The 18,347-nt window shown below is 42.2% G+C and overlaps 2 protein-coding genes across 3 annotated transcripts in view; one reads left to right on the forward strand and one right to left on the reverse strand.

The window, feature by feature from the left end:
• Nucleotides 1-959: 959 nt before the first annotated feature.
• On the reverse strand, nucleotides 960-10,221 carry crata (carnitine O-acetyltransferase a). The gene is made up of 14 exons (XM_026174564.1): nucleotides 10,035-10,221; nucleotides 8,846-9,136; nucleotides 8,156-8,274; nucleotides 7,369-7,422; nucleotides 7,056-7,221; nucleotides 5,471-5,645; nucleotides 5,210-5,388; nucleotides 4,626-4,726; nucleotides 4,282-4,401; nucleotides 3,531-3,653; nucleotides 2,066-2,201; nucleotides 1,844-1,906; nucleotides 1,522-1,659; nucleotides 960-1,347 (listed from the first exon to the last, which is right to left on the reverse strand). The coding sequence occupies exons 1-14, from the start codon at nucleotides 10,059-10,061 to the stop codon at nucleotides 1,132-1,134; spliced, it is 1,908 nt and encodes a 635-aa protein (XP_026030349.1). The 5' UTR covers nucleotides 10,062-10,221; the 3' UTR covers nucleotides 960-1,131.
• A 185-nt stretch (nucleotides 10,222-10,406) lies between these two features.
• Nucleotides 10,407-18,347, forward strand: part of ptpa (protein phosphatase 2 phosphatase activator) — a 30,206-nt gene continuing 22,265 nt past the window's right edge. Inside the window, exons 1-7 of one of the 2 annotated variants that reach the window (XM_026174566.1) lie at nucleotides 10,407-10,550; nucleotides 13,144-13,253; nucleotides 15,069-15,155; nucleotides 15,511-15,636; nucleotides 15,723-15,840; nucleotides 16,161-16,260; nucleotides 16,989-17,113. In XM_026174566.1, the coding sequence (XP_026030351.1) occupies nucleotides 10,478-10,550; nucleotides 13,144-13,253; nucleotides 15,069-15,155; nucleotides 15,511-15,636; nucleotides 15,723-15,840; nucleotides 16,161-16,260; nucleotides 16,989-17,113 (739 nt within the window). In that variant the 5' untranslated portion in view covers nucleotides 10,407-10,477. Of the gene's footprint in view, nucleotides 10,551-10,570; nucleotides 11,175-13,143; nucleotides 13,254-15,068; nucleotides 15,156-15,510; nucleotides 15,637-15,722; nucleotides 15,841-16,160; nucleotides 16,261-16,988; nucleotides 17,114-18,347 lie in introns of those variants that run through there. The other variant, XM_026174565.1, reaches the window with a different exon arrangement.

Here is an 18,347-nt window from a genome sequence, read left to right on the forward strand (position 1 = left end):
GACTTTAAACTGAACGGCGCATCCTGGTGGCAACGCGGTTCACCATGAACAATGAAGTGGCTTTTGAGGGGCTTGGAAAGTTTAAAAAGTCTTGAAATTTGGGCCACACCTCCAACGTGATGAAGGCTTTGTTGTTATGTGATCATTTTCATTGAATAGCGCAAAATGGCTCTGCAGCGCCCCCTACAAAATTTCAAAACATCAGCCCCTGCTCTGTGTTTTATGTCTGAAACCTGGTAAACTTATACAAGATATCAAGATGTACAAAAAAAGTCTCTTGGAGCAATATCCCAAATCCAACAGGAAGTCAGCCATTTTAAATTTAATGTGTAATTTCGGTGACATTTTCCCCTCTTTTCAGGCACCGTACTTTGACAAACTCCAAGTGATTTCATCATATTGAACCAATCTCCAGTGTGTGGAATCTAAAGACCTTTGTGATGTTAAATTGCGAAGCTTTTTACGTTCAGGGAAACGGGGTGGTCATGGCGGCACGTAGAGTTTCAGTCACTCGCCAAAAAGAAGTAATCTGCTGTCACTCAAAAACACAATGTCCAATCTCTCCCGAAGGTCGCAGGCATGATGAGACTTGAGCTCGGAAATGTTTGCTATGCCACTTGTCAGTATTGGTTAGAGCGCCACCTAGTAGGATGACTATAATAATCATGATTGACCGAGATGAAAAGTAAGCTGGTGGTTAAATGCATGAATTCCATCAATGTGACATCAGATCGGACGTGCTGGTTTTAGGTGTTGGTCGTGGCTCGACGTGCCGCGGTGTGAGGGCCCTCATAATGCTGCTTGCAGCTTTAATTTTTTTTTTTTTTTTTTAAAGATTCAAAGAGTTTTGACTTGTTGGTTTTCGGTCTGATCAGGTGATCATGTGATGGTGAAATATCCAGTCAAAACCACCAAACAGTTAAATTTTCATGCTGTAAACATGTGCTTCACTCATTCTGTGATTTTTTTATTTTATTTTATTTATTTTTTAGTAACATCATAAAATCATTAGAAATGTGGAGGACAGCAGTTCTCACTGATTCAGTCTCATTTAAAGTGCATCATAAATCAAACAAATCGACTGTCTCACTGCAGCATTTGTTTCATCTCCGGAAACGTTCGATTGGAGCCTCACAGTTTGGCTCTCGGCGCTTGCTCCAGCAGTGTCCTCATGTCCAGCAGCGCGTCCACCACTGCCTGAGCCAGCTGTGCTGCGGCTGTTTCTTTGCAGCTATTGAAAGCAGACACTGCAAAGTTGATGTGGTCGTTCATGGGGTTGTAGCACACACCGTACCCGTTGGGGACAACAGGGCCAAAGCACATGACGCAGTCGGTCTGGGATGGGACCTTTTTGAAGATATAAGAAGTAGAGGTTAGCTTGCAGGACGTTTAGATGTTTCAACTCATCTGGAGTTTGTGTTGCTCAAGTTACATAAAAAGAATTACATATACATGAAAACGCCAAGGTCGCAGGGTCACATTTTCTACTTGCATGTGTTGCTTCAGAATATTGTTGTATACCTGACTGGTAGACAGTCGATAGTGTAAGGCTTTAGTGTAGGCGGCGTCTTTCAAGACATCAGGGACGGAGAGGTTCTCTTCGATGGCCTGCATCTTCAGACCCAGCAGGTGTCTGTCGATGGCCTGACCACTGATTGCCTATGAAGGAGAGACAGAGCAAAAGCAATGATTTTTTTTTTTTTCCAGTGGATTCACTAAATATTCAGGTCCCTTCACTTTCTGCACCCATACTGTAGATGTGAGGCGAGAGTCACCTCTACTGTCACTGCAGAGATGTGCTCATTGCTGGACCTTTTACAGTCCCAGTGCTGTGAGCACTCACCATGTTAGTGTATGACTTGTGAGCCTTTACAGCCTTCTCCATGAGATCCACTTTCTCAGAGTTCTGTGTAAACAGGAAGAAGATGGAAAAATCAAACTTGCATTAAACTTGACTCACATTCATTTAACGAGTCTAGTTTAATAAAACCTGAATTTAAACAAGCCATTAAATCAAATAAAAACATTCATTCCTGGCCGCTGTATGATCAGTTTGGTGGCCGACCTGTTTGCTGGGATCGTCAAAGGCTCTGACAAAGGCGGCTGAGGCACGTGAAGCTGATCGTATCGTATCAGTACGACCGAGTCTGAACATCCGCAGGGAGGCGCTTTCATATGTGGCACAGCACTGCTGGTACATCCTGCAAGGAGAGAGGAGAGGATATTTTACCTCCAGGAACAAAAATGAGGAATTAAACTGCTCTGATGTTCAGTCACAGCTCCACTTCAGAAGACATAGTTAATTTAATTAAGATTTAAGATTTACAGAAGAATTTATATTTATATTAAATTCATATAAGAACGAAACTAAATAAAGATGACACTTGTAATCCTACCGATTACAGCAGTTTACAGAAGCATCCCAAAATCATCTCTCTGCTGAGAGATGCTTAAGAGGATCTTGCAGGACCTTTTTAAAAAAATAATAATTTTTTTACATAACCTGGGTTTAGCTGCACTGAGATGATAAAGAAGGCTAGAAGACACACAGAGGAATAACAGGGAAAATCTTGTAAATTTTTAAATTAAAAGCCCCTACACAGACAGAGCAATGGCTCATATGATGTCCAACCTAGGGCTGGGTATCGTCACTGATTTCTAGAATCGATTCGTTTCCGATTCACAAGGTCCCGAATCCACAATTCGATTCAATTCAATTTGATTTAAATCTGGGAAATTTTGACAGTCAGAAATATTATAATTCAGATCAGTACATTTACATATTTTTGTATCTATAAAAAGGAAGCTGACACACGCAAGACTTTATCAAAGGTGTGAGCATCACAGCAGATGCCTTTGTGTCAAAGTAGCTGAAGATAAAACACAGAAAAACATGAAGGTGATTTTCCTGACCTGGGAATTTATAAAAATATTCTGCAGTACATCAAAAATGAAAGAAAACCATTAATCAACACATGAACGTTAACTCTGAAGTTACAGCGGTTTTGTTAGAGACACGGCTGCATAATTTTAAAAAGTTTACATTTGTAGTTTGGATCTTCTTTTGCTGCTGGTTCGGTCAATATTGTTTGGAGAGAGATAAAACTAACAGCTTTATGATCAGCGCAAAAAGGGCGTGGACACAAAGCGCCAACAGATCAGAATCAGCAAGCTGTCGGCTTTCAACCCCGACCGTCAGCTGAGAAAGGCGACATCTCACTGATTCTGATCCGTCGGCGGGTCCGCGCTGTGTGTTTAAGTCTTTGTGCAGAATCCGTGTACCCGCTCTCATTTACTGTCTTAGCTGTTTGGTGGTTGTTGAAATTTTGTGATCTTTCACCTGAGATTCTGGCATTTCGGGAAAAATAAATTTATATTAAAAAAATCGATTCAGGATTTTAATGAATCGATTTCACGTTATCCAAGTCAGAATCGATTTTAATCGATAAATCGATTATAAAAACCCACCCCTAGTCCAACCTCTGTGCTACAGTTAGAAAGCCAGGCACTAACACCAACCAGCGCCTCACCTGTAGTAGGCCAGCTGCAGCGCCATCTGGATGAAGGCATCAGGACTCATCTTGTGGGCTTTTGGGAAGTTTTTTCCAAAGTGTCCGAAAACCATCACCCTCATGTCCAGGTCCTGGGCTAGTCTGTAAGGGAAAGATGTCACATTTACACTGACTGTTAACACGTATGCAGTCAGCAAGTTTGGACAACATTGTTGTACCAGAGTATTTAGACTATGATTTTCAGTATCATCATATTAAGATGTTCTTCTTTCCTTTTCATAAGGAGATGATATATTTCCATTTGCCTTGTTGTGTGCTGCACAAAAGCCCCACCAGAGGGCAGTATGTACTTGTAAACAATCTGCTGAGCTCAGCGAGATGTGAAACTGGCCACAAAGCGTATTAAAGCGGCAGTATATTTAGCTTTGTCCTACCGATACAGATAAGCTAGGTCACACAGATTAAGCTTGAAGAAAACTTTGGATAAAGAGGGTAAAGCTTCTAACTGGATTCATTTTTAGTCCCCAAGAAAAAAAACACAAGTTAAGAAAATCAAGAAAAAAAAAAGAAAAGAAAAGAAAAAAATCACAACCCATATGTTAGCTTTTTCATATTCACATGTCAGTACTGAACAAGGTTATCTCTTTATGTTTGTTTTACACACAACTGCTCAAATCTATATCAAATTATACCTGGGTTAACACAAATATTGTCCTGAAAAAATAAAATATTGCCCAAACATGATACTCATCCCAAAAGCTGCCCTCACGTGTTCATGCTGTTCTTGGCCTCCTCGATGTCTTTCTTGATATCCGGCGTGATGTGGAAGTCTAATTTCCGCGGCATGGGTAAAGGCACCATGGGAGACCGCACCATCTCAGGCTTCCTCCTGTAAACACAAAGAGAAAATAAAACATACACAGACTCTGTGTTTACACCAGAAAAAGAAATCTGAATGAGTGGATGAGATGGAAATTGAGCTGCAGAGAGCAACTGAAACAAATGTAGTGCTTTCAAACATGTCCAATCACGCTGTGGTGAACATTCCCATACCAGAGGCTCTAAAGGGTTCCTCTATGAAAATAAACTGAAGATAATCTGTGACCTACTTACGTGTACTCTACAACGTGGTCGATCAGGGCTACGATGGGTGGACCTTCAGCCGGAGCGTGCTCGTAGTTTGCTCCACACGCCCCATCCTCTCCAACAATGAACTGGAAGACAGAAGAAAAAACATTTAAGGAAAACACTGCACGTTTTCTCTATTGCTGAGGGATTTAACGGCCTTATTATATTATTATTACAGTAACCACAGTTCCAGTTTATCAAACATCAAAGCCCACTGAAGAGAGACCAAACCACCAGGGTGAGGAAACCAGGCCTTGCTGCAGGAGACAGGTTCAGAAACATCAAATGTCTTGATGCATGAAAACATGCATCCACTCATGTTTTTCAGCTAAAACTGTCCTGCAGTCTAAGATACAGCCACCTTCCTTCAGTTAAACTTGTTGTTTGTTAAGAGTTTGAGGGATTTAAAGGCTCTTCTGTAATACTGATGTTTCTCTTACAACACTTCAAGCTGAATTTAGGCTGAGTGAGAGAGAAACATCTGCATGTACAGACACCTTGGCGTGCAGGCTGTCTAATGAGGTTGTTGCTGTCTTTTGTGATCACTGTTGTATGCATGTGCAGGTCACCTGCAGCGTCTTGTCGAACCAGCGGTTGCCACTGTTCCACTGGCTGCCTCCTCCGTGCAGCATCTGGATGGCGGCACAGCTGCGGTAAAGCTCATTAGACACCCGAGGCATCGCTCCATCCAGACACAGTGTGAAGATGCTCCTCTGGATAGCCAGCACCGACTCTTTGTTGGTTTTATCTGCACACACAAAACAAAAAGTGACTAAACTGCTCCACAGACTAGCAGCTCTCATAACACAGTCAGCGTCCTGTTGGCTCACCTTTGGTGAGGTTGAGGTAGGCTTTGCCCCACGAGTCTCGGTGCTGCGTGGTGAGGATGCCGACAGGCTCCGAGTTGGAGTTTGCTGAGGCACTGCAGATCCTCTCCAGCTGGACGCAGAGCTGATCTGCAGTCAGCGGAGTTCCGTCGCTGTTGTACACGTCCAGCACAAAGAACTGGATCCAAGTGGAAGAAAGAGGTTAAGTCAGAAATCAGTCTGCCAGATGCAGATGCAACAAAAGCTGGTGTCCAGACCTGTGTCTAACACATTCTTTGAATAGTTCCTGATTTAAATTAGGAAGCAAAAGTGCTAGAGTGGTAACTTTGGGGGATTTGTTAATCTTTCTACTAGGGTGACATACAAACATTCATCCATCACAAGTGATTAATATACTAATTTGTTTCTTAAAAACAAGCCCAGTCAAAGTTGTTTTTTTTTTTATGAATCAAAAATGCAAAAGATGAAGGAAATGATCCTGAAACTAGAAGAGCGCTCAGTTCCTCCTTTTATATGAATCACAAAAGGTTTATGTCTGTGGGTATAGATCTGCAAACCTATATAAATATTACTACTTTGGAAGAATGTATTAGGGGGTAATGCTAACTGCAGGCTAATAGCCTGGAACAAACCCTGGAATACTGTATGGCATTAGCTGAATATCGCCCCCTAATGTTGGATGCAGTGAAGAAAAAACCCCCCAAAAAGGTCCCAGTGTTTAAAACTCTCAGCCTTAAAATTAATTACTAACAACAGCAAGCAGCTAGACTCTTAATAAATAGGATGGCTGACTGACTGACTGTGCTTTTCTATTGTTTCTAAAATGCGTAAAGCAGTGCCAGGACTGCTAAAGGCCATGCTCGCTCAGATGTGCCAACTACAAAGCAAGTTTAACATATCCAGGATCGCTTTACTCATCTAGTTTCATTTATTATCACCAGTCAGGATAGGTGATAAAGATAACACATCACTGTTCAATCAAGCTATGAGTGTGTTCACTCAAAATCTTAAAATCTGAAGCAGAGAAAATACATAGCCTATGCATTTTGATATTTCAGCCCCGGTGGTTTTAGATTAGATAAAACTTTATTAATCCCTCAAGTAGGTTCCTCCGGGAAATCCTTCTTTTTTTAAAAGAGCAAGTAAAAATTATATATATATTAAAAAAAAGAAAAAAAGAATTCAAACTAATAACTACAGCGGTCCCCTTGTATAACGCCGTTCACCTTTCGTGTCCTCACTGATTTTTTGTGTGCAATTTTGACTCTGAAGTGTTGCACTGTATGTTTGTAAGTTTTCTCCCCAACAAACGCAACAATGTCGACGAAACATTTTGCACCGTCAAAGGCACCTTTGGTAGCACACAAAAGGCAGAGGAAGATGCTAACCATCGCACAAAAAGTTGGACTTCTGAACATCTGTTATTTCAAACATAGCCTGCCGGCCTGTTTCCGTGGCCAGAACACCACACAGGTTTCACGTGGCTGCTCCGTTCAGACCCATGAAAGTGCCGAGTGTACTCTGGAAAACTCGAGTTTACCGTGTTTGCTGATCTCTAACGTCAGGCTGCAGAAGGCGAGCTGCTTACCTGGAAGTTGTGCACTACGGTGATGTGTTTGGGGGGTCGTGAGCTCTTGGCGTGGTTCACCACCAAGTCTCTCTTCAGACCAGGGATCCGGCATGATGACAGCACCTCGTAGTACTGATTCATGCAGAGAGGCTTCCCTCCCAGGTACTCGACCGGAAGAGTTTCACTGAAAGAAAAATATTCTATCATTTACTGCATGCTTCGGTTTGACTGATTAAAACGTATTCAGGATCATGTTATCTCATTAAAATATAAAATTTCATCCCTGCTGAACATAACTGAATAAAAACCACATTTTAAAATACGTACTCACTTATCAATCATTGTCTTAAAGTCCAAAACGCCTGCTATCAGTTTAGCTGCAAACCTGAAGACAGATAGACAGAGATCAATATAATCTATTGAGTTTCAGTGACAGGAGCCCAGAGATTCACAGGGTATGCCAAAGAAAATGCTGAAAAAACATGAAACTTTGACAAGGGAAAAGAAAAAAGGAAAGGAGTAAAGGAAAGGAAAGATGAAATAAAAAGAAGGAAAAAATAGGGGAAAGGGAGGGAGAGGAAATGAGGAAGTGAGAGTGAGAACAAAAAGGAAATGAAGGATAAAAAAGTAGATGAAAAAGTAGACGAAAGAGTAGAAGAAGAAGAGGAAGATGATGCAAGCTTATGAGTGGGTGGAAGGAAGGAAGGAAGGAAGGAAGGAATGAATGAATGAATGAAGGAAGGAAGGAAGGAAGGAAGGTTCAAAGATCCACATCTTTTATTTACTTCAATGACTGAACTGAATGTGTTTATGATGGACACATGGATTCAGACCTAACCCTAAACACCACATGTTCAGTGGCGTTCACATTTTAGTCTAAAAACATGACATTTAGTCAAAATCTATTTGTTGCATCTTTTTTTTTTCCAAAAAGCCAAAAAAAAAATGGACAAAATTAATTTGGCCCAACCAGATCCTGTAAAAACAAACAATTCAGTCATCATCAGGGAAATCAAGGTGCATGACTTTATACTGCAGGGAAAGAGACACCGAAAACCTGTTTGGGATTCAGAGCAATAAAGAGACTCTGACATTTGGAAGAAGCTGCATGTGATCACCTTATTTGTCCTTTCTTATCACTGAAGTTCATGCGAGGCAAAACCAACCCAGGACTTGAATGGACGACCACAGGCAAACGATAGTCGAGGTAAGCCACCAGAACCCACCACTGTGACAGCTAAAGAGAGACAAACACACAGATAGGCACTGAGTGGATCACACACCAAGAAGAAGGACACAAAATAACTTTGTTATCAGATTTTCCTTTAAAGAAGAAATATTAGATCTTACAGAAAGACCCCTTAGCCTCTCCCTCACCAACAACAAAAACTAAGATGAGGCAGGACGTCTGACATCAACACTGCATAAAAAAGGTTGAGAAGAAACTGCTCTAGACAGTCAGTTTTTTTCTACTCTTAGGTCTGTGTGATGTCATACAGGAATATCATTAATATGGTCAAATCAGGCACAGAAGTCACACCCTCCTGTTCTTTGAGAGGGGTCAGCCAATCAGAAGAAAGTTGGCTGTGAGAAGTGTGAGGAAGTGAAATCTGACTTATTTCACACAGAGGAAGAATTAAAAGCCCAAAGTAAGAAAAAGGGGTATTATTTTGAACTGAAATTCAAACAAAGCTACTCTAGCAGAGTCCACAAATGAGAGTATGGAGGTGGAAATAAGCACCATAAGTCTAGTTTAATATATTTAAAGGACCAGAGTGCCAAAAACAAGGTCCCCTTTTTGAGCTCACCCAGTTCTCAGTTTTGGATGCCCTCTTCTCCAGACCCCTTTGCAGCCTCTCTCCAAGCCCTCCAGCTCGCTGAAACTCCTCCAGCAGCCCTTTGGTGTGCTTCAGCTCGTCTGCCTCCACAATGGGCTCTAGGGCGGCAAGGTATCGCTCACAGGTCTGCTGCAAAGTGGGGACAGGCAGGCATGGCAGCCCCTTCTGGTGGGTGAAGTATCGGCCAGCGGCTCGAGTGGCTGATACCGGTTTGACCAAGAAACTGGTCTTCACAAAACCGCAGGGCTTCATCATCCCCACCTTTAACAGAGAAATAAGAGAAATGACATTAAGACAAAAGGTTTGACTGCCACAGCGGATCATCAGCCACTCCCACAGCACATCTCACCACCTCTCGCTGTCCTCATTCATGTCCTGCACCATCCTCCCATACTTCCCTGCCACTCCTGACTTCCTCATGCACTATAACATTTCCTCTCTTGGCACCCTATCATATGCTTTCTCTATAGCCACTTCTCCATAAACACTGTCAAAGCAAACCTCACATCTACAGTGCTCTTTTCTTGGCATGAAGTCACCCTCCTGCTTGCTGATCCTCAACTCTCTCCTTAACCCAGCTTCAACAACCTTTTCCCATAACTTCATGGTATGGATCACCAGCTTTATACCTCTGTAGTTATTACAGCTTTGCATATTAGTTTCATGGGGAAAACTAACATCACAGGATAATGAGCAGAGGGTCAACAGCAAACCTACAAAACCAGATTATGATTCAACCAAAGAGTATTTAATGTGTTTAAAAGGTGTGCACACATGCTAATCTCATCGGTTTATTGTATTTATGTTGTAGCATCTGCTTTTAATCCAACTTACACAGGCTTGGACTACATTAAAGGTATCTTTAAAGCTGCAGTCACGCTGGTGTTCCACTGTCTTTGAGCTAAATTCACCTTTCACCCACTTCTGTAATTGCCGGTGCGTTAAATATTAGCCACAGCTAACAGCTAACAAACAGAATTTTCCGCCTAGTAGCAGCAGCGAGCTAATTAACTTACTCTAGCTCAGAAAAAAATCGAGTCTCGGGTGAATTAATTAACGTGGATGTCATTAATTCTGTCAGAGTGTGAAAGCTGAACTCGGGGGGTGGGGGACACACAAACAAACCAACAGTCAGTCCGCTAAAGCTGCCGTTACTCACCACAGATCTGCTGCAAATGCCCCACATTCTGCAGTCGGAGGTAGAAACGCCCACAAAAACACAGAGAGCAGTCCAATGAAGCACAGAGTCCGGCCACCACGATCTTACACAGCTTTATTTTTTTTTATCCGTCAGGCGGGCGGTGCTGTAGCCTGACTGCACAGCCTCTCTGCAGCTGCTCAGTGCTTTATCTGCTAAAGTTACTCAGCTGGAAAAGAGCCGGGGTGGCCGGCTGCCCCAGATGCAATAAATAAGTGGCAGAGTAGCAGTTATGCGCACTTATAAGTACAAATTCGATGTAACCTCTTAGTTTCTCGTTTTACCTCCACTATACGAAAGCATTAAATGTACTTTAAGATAAAAGTTTGATTTTCAACAATTTGAGAAATCTTGGGGTGCCACTCAGTATGCGAACATGTGGGGGCAGTACTGAGCCATGAGTAATGAGTCTGCCGGGAAAACACACCACGAAGAAGACTGTCAGGCTCGCCATGGCGGAAACAGAGCAGCAGTCAGGTAAAGCTCGGCTTGATGCTCGTGCTCGGCGTTAGCAGTGTGTCGTGTGATGTTTATTTGACGCTTTCAAGGCAGTGACCTTTAGAAACGAGGCTTTAGGGTTTGATTTAAGGACTGTTAGATGAACCTGGAAGCCAAGAGTTGTCCACACTCACTGACTGCAGGTTCTCCACCTGGGCTGGTTGTATTTGAACTCTGTGGCGCAAATACGGTGATGTTAGCAGACTTTAGCACAGTCTGACAGAGACACAGTCTCCTTACCTGGCTGTGTGTGAGGTGTCAGCTTGCACACAGTGAGTAAAAAGTACTCAGTACTTTCTGGCTGCTAACCGGAGTCAGCACATTGATTAGTGTCGTCTTTAAAGGGGACCTCGATTCCTGTGCTTGAATAAAGTTGTTGAAAACACACTGGAAAGATTATTAAATTACTTTACTAATACTAGGTATTGAATGTCGGTGAACAGGCATATCCTTTCAAGCAGAGAAAAAGGTCTGCAGATGCAGTGTTTGCTTTCAGAGTATTGATGGAGAAGGTCAGAAGGAGCTTCACTGTGTCTTTGGATTTAGAGAAAGCTTATGATAATAGGGCGCTAAGAGAAGAACCGTGGTACTTCTGGGTTGAAGGTGGGTTTACATCAGCGGTCGTCTTTGAGCTTATTTGCAATTCAATTTTATTTATATAGCACCAAATCACAACAAAAGTCGCCTCAAGGCGCTTCATAGATACAGAGAAAAACCCAACAATCATATGACCCCCTATGAGCAAGCACTTTGGCGACAGTGGGAAGGAAAAACTCCCTTTTAACAGGAAGAAACCTCCGGCAGAACCAGGCTTAGGGAGGGGCGGCCATCTGCTGCGACCGGTTGGGGTGAGAGAAGGAAGACAGGATAAAAGACATGCTGTGGAAGAGAGACAGAGGTTAAGAACAGATATGATTCAATGCAGAGAGGTCTATCAACACGTAGTGAGTGAGAAAGGTGACTGGAAAGGAAAAACTCAATGCATCATGGGAATCCCTGGCAGCCTACGTCTATTGCAGCATAACTAAGGGAGGATTCAGGGTCACCTGGTCCAGCCCTAACTATATGCTTTAGCAAAAAGGAAAGTTTTAAGCCTAATCTTAAAAGTAGAGATAGTGTCTGTCTCCCGAATCCAAACTGGAAGCTGGTTCCACAGAAGAGGGGCCTGAAAACTGAAGGCTCTGCCTCCCATTCTACTTTTAAATACTCTAGGAACAACAAGTAGGCCTGCAGTGCGAGAGCCAAGTGCTCTAATAGGGTGATACGGTACTACAAGATCATTGAGATAAGATGGGGTCTGATTATTTAAGACCTGATGTTGATGCACAGGTCTCTGTGGACTATAATGTTTACAGGTGCAGGAGGGTCTGGAGAGAAGAGGAAGAATACATGTGTGCGAATAGGAGGGGCAGGTGTAACGATGATGCTGCAAGGAATAAAAGTAGTGAAGATGGATGAGTTTAAATACCTGGTTGTCAACCATACAAAGCACCAGACAACACTGAAGAGAGGTTGGAGACTGGTGTCGGAGATTTGTGATAGAAGGGTAGCAAAAAGAGTGAAAGTAAATATTAACAAGATAGTAGTAAGACCTGCTGTGATGTATGGTTAGGAGATGGTGACGATGACAAAAAAGAACAGGAGGCTGAGGTAGAGGTGGCAGAGATGAAGATGTTCAGATTTTGATTGGGGTTGACCAGAATGAACAGGTTCAGAAAGGAGAACATCAGAGGGACCGATCAGGTTTAACGTGTGGGAGACAAAGGATGTTAAACATGGAAGGAAAAGAAGCAGACCACAGAGAAGATTCGTGGATCAAACGAAGGAGGACGTGCAGAGGGTTGGTGTGACAGACGAGGATTCGATGGAGGCAGATGATCAGCTGTGGCAATCCCTAAAGGGAGCAGCTGAAAGAGCATTAACCATAGACTGTATATAAAAGATTAATGTAACTGTGATGTCACCCACTAGTTCAAAAATCTGTTTTTGATGCTTTGAGTTTAACTTTTTGGCTGTCACCAAACATAAGTGAGAAAGCGATTGATTTTTGACTCTAAATGGCGATAACATTTACTAAATAAACTTCATGTTTGTTTTGGTAACTGAGTCCATAACATCATCGGGAAAGTGTTTACTCAGATCATAAATCAAGACTGAAGTAGGCTTATTTTCTCATAAACGGCTATACAGTCTAATCTTTGCAACCTGGAGCCACCCCCTGCTGGACATTACAGAGAGTGCAGGTTTACATCTCAGACTGTATAGAAAAGATGGAAACACCCACTGGTTTTTGACTCAGCCTCATTGTTATTCGCCCCCATTTTAGGTTTTTGAGGCCAACGTGACCATATTAGGACAAGAGGGTGAAATTAGATGTTGACTCTAGGGGACTGGCTTGCTTATGGAGCCTCTAGTGGACATTAGAGGAACTGTAGCTTTTGGTGCATCACTTATCAGCTCGAGTGGTTGAAGTTTAGTTAAGAGCAGTGTGCAGCCGGAGCTTTTGGCTCATGGGGATTACTTATTTATGCACTGATGTCATGAAAATTCTCTGTTCTGAATTATTTTTTAGGATCCACTCCTGAAGATGAAGCCCCCGAGGAGGGGGCCAGCTTCACCTTTATGGTGCCCAAGAAAGAAATCAGCATGGTGCCTGACATGGGAAAGTGGAAGCGCTCTCAGGTTGGTTCCTCCCTGTGGGCGTGTGCACGCGTCTTCTTCGAGAGTTGTCTGTCATATTGAACGTGATATAACCATCGACTATGAAGGAAAAGTGTGGCTGTGAGTCGTTTCTGGAGGCTTTCGGCTGTCACATGGTGAAATTGGTGACAAAGATGGTGCTGTAGAGGGCACTCCACCAGAAACCGCCTTCTGATTGTTTTGGATGCTACCAGGTTGCCTCTGTTGCCTGTAATTTGTGAGGAAGATGTCATCTGCAACAAACTTGTTAGCAAGTATTCAGTGATTTTCCAGTTTTGGTCGCCTCCTTGGTTACTTTGCCAGCACTGAGGGCGCAAGCACTCGCCACTCAGACAAAATCTTCACATGAGTTCTGATATAGGAGGAGAAGATCTCAAAATTGGAAGCAAAGGATTTTTCCCAGAGTGTTTGAAGAGAAGTCCTCCTCATGAAAAATATCGGCAGCTGTGGCAATCTGCTAGCAACCAGATCCATCACCAGGTGGTTTCCCTAATAAAATTGTTTTTTTCCCCAATGACATGGTTGCTGGTGGGGGGCCCTACTGACTGACTTTAGTAATCAATTCTCCAAACTTCAGCAAACACTCAATAAACCTGTTAGAGGATACTAATTTTTCGTTGCCACCAGTGGTTACCAGTAGAGCAGGGCGATATGACCAAAAATATTTATCACGATATACATTTGAAAATTTGTGATAACGATATAACTGACGATATAATTGACACTAGACAAAATACTTTACAACTCCACAACTTTATTAGTGCAAAAACCCCATCAATGTATTTTCACTTAAACAAGCTGCTGTTTTTTTTTTTTTTATGTGGATTAAAGTTGTGCAAATTCCTTGCTGACAGTTTAACCAAAAGGTTGCGTATGGGAAAGGAATTACTGCTGTACCATGTGTGAAACAAAAAATAAATAAATAAATAAATAAAAGGCATTTCCAGTGGAAACTGGCCGACATATCCTCAGCATAACCTTGTATACTATCCACAAAACTTAAAAAGAGGTTATACACACACAATACGGTAATATTATGTTGAAGCACTGTACGTATCACTCCGCGAGGCTCCTGCCTACGATAGCCGTACTGCTCCGACAATCCATCAAGCGGTGCGTGTTTGTAGCTTAGCAAAGTCGTACTAAAACATTTGACAGATTTTCGAGCGCCGTGTACATAAAACCGTTTCGAGGTCAGTAAACAAAACCAGAATTCATACATAAGGCACACGGGATTATAAGGGGACCTGTTGATTTTCAGAAAAATCAAAGGATTGATTTTAAGTGTGCCGTATTTTCCAAACAACACGGTAATAACGACGGCCCGCTAGCATGCTCTACCAAAAATAGTGCTTTGTTGCGTATCTGACGGGCGAAAGCTAAACCAGTTCCACACCACTGAAGTTGGAGCATTTTTACAAACTAATTCTGGTTCATCTGTTTCATTCAATGATCCGCTTTCGCTCTTCTCATTCTGCATCGCAGCCATACGCGTATGTAAACAAAGGCACTGCGCATGCGCGTTTTACCCATATTCTATCGCGATATTTCATTTTCCTATCGTTGCCCAAAATTACACCGGTATTACCGTGAACGGTATGATATAGCCCAGCCCTAGTTGCCAGATGGTTGCAGACTGTTCTCTAGGCTTGTGTGACTGACCTTACGTAGTCACCTTGTTTGTCACATTGCCAAAATGGAGGACAAGTTAACATCAAATGTTTAGCAGTCACATGTATGCCATACTGCTGGAACACTGGTCTGATGTGTGTTTTTAACTTGCCTCTCTGCTTTCAGGCCTACGCTGACTACATAGGTTTTATTCTGACGCTGAACGAAGGTGTGAAGGGAAAGAAGCTCACATGTGAATATAAAGTGTCTGAGGTACGTGATCTGCTGGTTTTTGTATACTAAACCAGCAGATCTGCTGCGTAGCAAGAGAAACGCAGCAGAGCAGAGCATCAGCTGTCATTTAACGCCTGTCAGGTTAAACTTTGTCTGTAGAGAATATTTGGTGCATTTTAAAGTGCCAAGCTGATAGTTTGGTGATGTTAACCAGAAAATGTGGCCTCGTGCATGTGTCACATATAACCACACTACAAGTAAGAGCAACAAAAATGAAGAAAGCATTGAAATAAAGAATTTCGATTTTAGAGAAACCAACAGGCTTGAGCTGGTTTGTTATCTACCCCGACTCACGATGGTCCTGCTGCAGTCACTGCCTTGTTACTTTTCCCAGACGGTGGAGAAGCTCATGGATCTTCTGGGAACTCTGGACCGATGGATAAATGAGACGCCTCCCGTCGACCAGCCGTCACGCTTCGGAAATAAGGCGTACAGAACCTGGTTCGCCAAACTAGATCAGGTCGGTACGCTCACACATGTTCTAACACACATCCATGCACATGGGCTGTGGCTAGCAGTTAATTTATTTGTATGTTTTGTTTGTAGGAAGCAGAGGCACTGGTGTCGGTGGTCCTCCCTGCTGATAAACGTGCAGCAGCTCCGGAGATTGCTGTCTATCTCAAAGAGTCTGTGGGAAACTCCACCAGGATAGACTACGGCACAGGTAACAGTGCTCTATGTCACTCCAGTTATCAGTTAGCTTTGATTGGTTATGTTGCTACCGGATCTTTATTTCCTCCACAAATCAAAAAAAAGTTGTTGCTCCACCTGAACTTGTTGCAGCTGTTGTTGTTGTTCTTTAGTAGTTTTGCATCGTCTCATCAGTGCTGGCCCAAAGCATTGCTCTGGTCTACAGCAGCAGTAAAACTCAGACCTGGTGCTGTAGTCAGATGCCGAAAAGTGATCTCAGCGGTGCGTTTGAGTGCAGCTCACACACTTTGCAGACTAATCCTGCAGCTGTTTAATGTTCGTTTGTCTCTTCAGGTCATGAAGCAGCTTTCGCAGCGTTCCTCTGCTGTCTCTGTAAGGTTGGAGCGCTCAGGGTGGATGATCAGCTCGCTATCGTCTTTAAGGTGTTCAACAGGTGAGCTGTCACACTAAACTGCAGTATGCTGTTAATGCAATGGTAAATGTTCAGGTTTAAAAATCTGATTTTGTTACAAACTTTAATTTACCAAAAAGCACTGCTCCCTGTTTATTAGTGGTGCAACGGATCACGGTTGATCCATAATCCAAACCGATCCCACGTGATCCGAAGATTTGAAAAAGAAGAAAAAAAAGTATGCGTATGGTGCGCGTGGTGGGTCGGTATGTATTATTGTAGGGTCTACCTTACAATATAAAGCACCTTGAGGCGACTGTTGTTGTGATTTGGCGCTTTATAAATAAAATTGAATTGAATTGAGTGGTAGATACAAAGACTGTACTGCCCTATATTGTATCATTTTTAATTTTTTTTAATAATTGCGTGGAATGAGTCTTGAGTTGAATGTTTTTAACAGGAAAAAAAATACTTCAATAAGTCAATGTTAAATTTGTCTTTTTTCTTTTTTTGCTGATCCGAAATTGATCCGATCCGAACCGTGAGATTTTTGATCCGTTGCACCACTGTTTATTATACTCCCCACGCACTTCTCTTCTTTTTTTTAAACTCTCCCTGCTTTTATTACACTCTCCATAGTTTTTGCTCTCTTTCTCTTTCTAATAACATTATTTCTGACGTTATTACAGACCTGTGCCAGAATGAAACAGTCGCTGCTGAGACTGATCCCTACTACATGCACGTGAACATTGTCCTGATTGTGTTTTCAGGTATCTCGAAGTGATGCGGAAACTGCAGAAGACCTACAGAATGGAGCCGGCTGGGAGTCAGGGTGTCTGGGGGCTGGATGACTTCCAGTTTCTCCCCTTCATCTGGGGCAGCTCCCAGTTTATAGGTAAGAGCCATCAGGTGTTTTTGTGGAGGGAAGCACATGAGATTTCCTCTACATCTTTAGACCAGTCTGCTTGTTAAGTCTAAACTGAGCACTCCTTCATTTCCTCCATTTCCAAAAAAAAAAAAAAATCCTTTAAAGTAATCAATTTGTTCAGCTCATTCATGATTATTTACAAGCTGAGATAGAAGTGAGAAGAAATTTTTCATCTAAGGATGACATAACTGGTGGCTTCGAGGGAAGAAGCTACCTGATCCATGTACCTTATTCCAGGAAAGGTGTCTTTTCTCCTGTGGAACTTAACATATGATGCAAACCTCAAAGATTATAACTTATTGGCCACCACTAGAGGGAACTGTGAGGTGCCTCATAGATGCTCTAGATTAGGACAAACTGCAGTGTCAGTAAAAGGAAATAAATACTCAAACAGTTTTCCAGTGGCAATAAAGGAGCAGTCTACTATTCCCACATTTAAGACTCAGCTGAAACCTTGTACCTTTGACCATCTTACTTCTATCTGATGGTTTTTTGTCTTATTTGATTGGTGTAATGTTTTTATGTGAGATGACAGATGTAAATTAGCAGTTTTAGTTTATGTCAATTAGATAAAGAGAAAAGAAAATAATCCTCAATTTTGGTGTCAGACAGTGTCTCATTGAGGTTGGCTGAGTGGGCAGCTGTTGTCAGAAGGTCTTTGTATTTTCATTCGTTTTTATTTGCTTTATGTGGGTTTGCTCATTTCTGTTCACTTTTAGCATAAAAGTATTATGTTTTAGTGTCATTTTTAAGTTTCATGGATAGTTTTGCTTGTTATGGTGACGATGGCAGTATTTGTCAGATTGTAAGATTTAAGAAGTTCAGGACAACACAGTATGAGTAAATTTCTCAAACCTAAGCTGAACTATACATATAGGTGTGTGTGTATAACACACACACACACACACACACACACACACACACACACACACACACACTTATTTGTTTATTTATTTTTATTTTCTACATTTTGAAAATGTGAAGGCTTTTTAAGTTTGCATACATGTCGTGCAGTGACTGTCCCTGTACACTAGGGGTCCTCAGTCCATTATCGATCAGAGGCAGACATACCAGCCTAACTGCAGCTGCTAACAGTAAACATATTATATCTGGGTCAGTGCGTGAAAAATCAGTGACTCCCACATGAATCAGCTGATTTTTTTCATGTACAGTAACTTTATTTAATGAGGCAGTTTTACCC

The sequence above is a fragment of the Astatotilapia calliptera genome, chromosome 7 (assembly GCF_900246225.1).
Source record: "Astatotilapia calliptera chromosome 7, fAstCal1.2, whole genome shotgun sequence".
In the NCBI taxonomy this organism is placed as follows: Eukaryota; Metazoa; Chordata; class Actinopteri; order Cichliformes; family Cichlidae; genus Astatotilapia; species Astatotilapia calliptera.

Excerpts from the sequence above, each read along its gene's own strand:
- crata (XM_026174564.1), bottom strand. The coding sequence starts at position 10,061 with ATGTGGGGCATTTGCAGCAGATCTGTG. Across the intron at positions 2,202-3,530 it reads CTGCAGCTGGCCTACTACAG|GATGTACCAGCAGTGCTGTG; the intron begins GTGAGGCGCTGG and ends CTCTCCTTGCAG. Across the intron at positions 1,660-1,843 it reads ACAAGTCATACACTAACATG|GCAATCAGTGGTCAGGCCAT; the intron begins GTGAGTGCTCAC and ends TCTCCTTCATAG.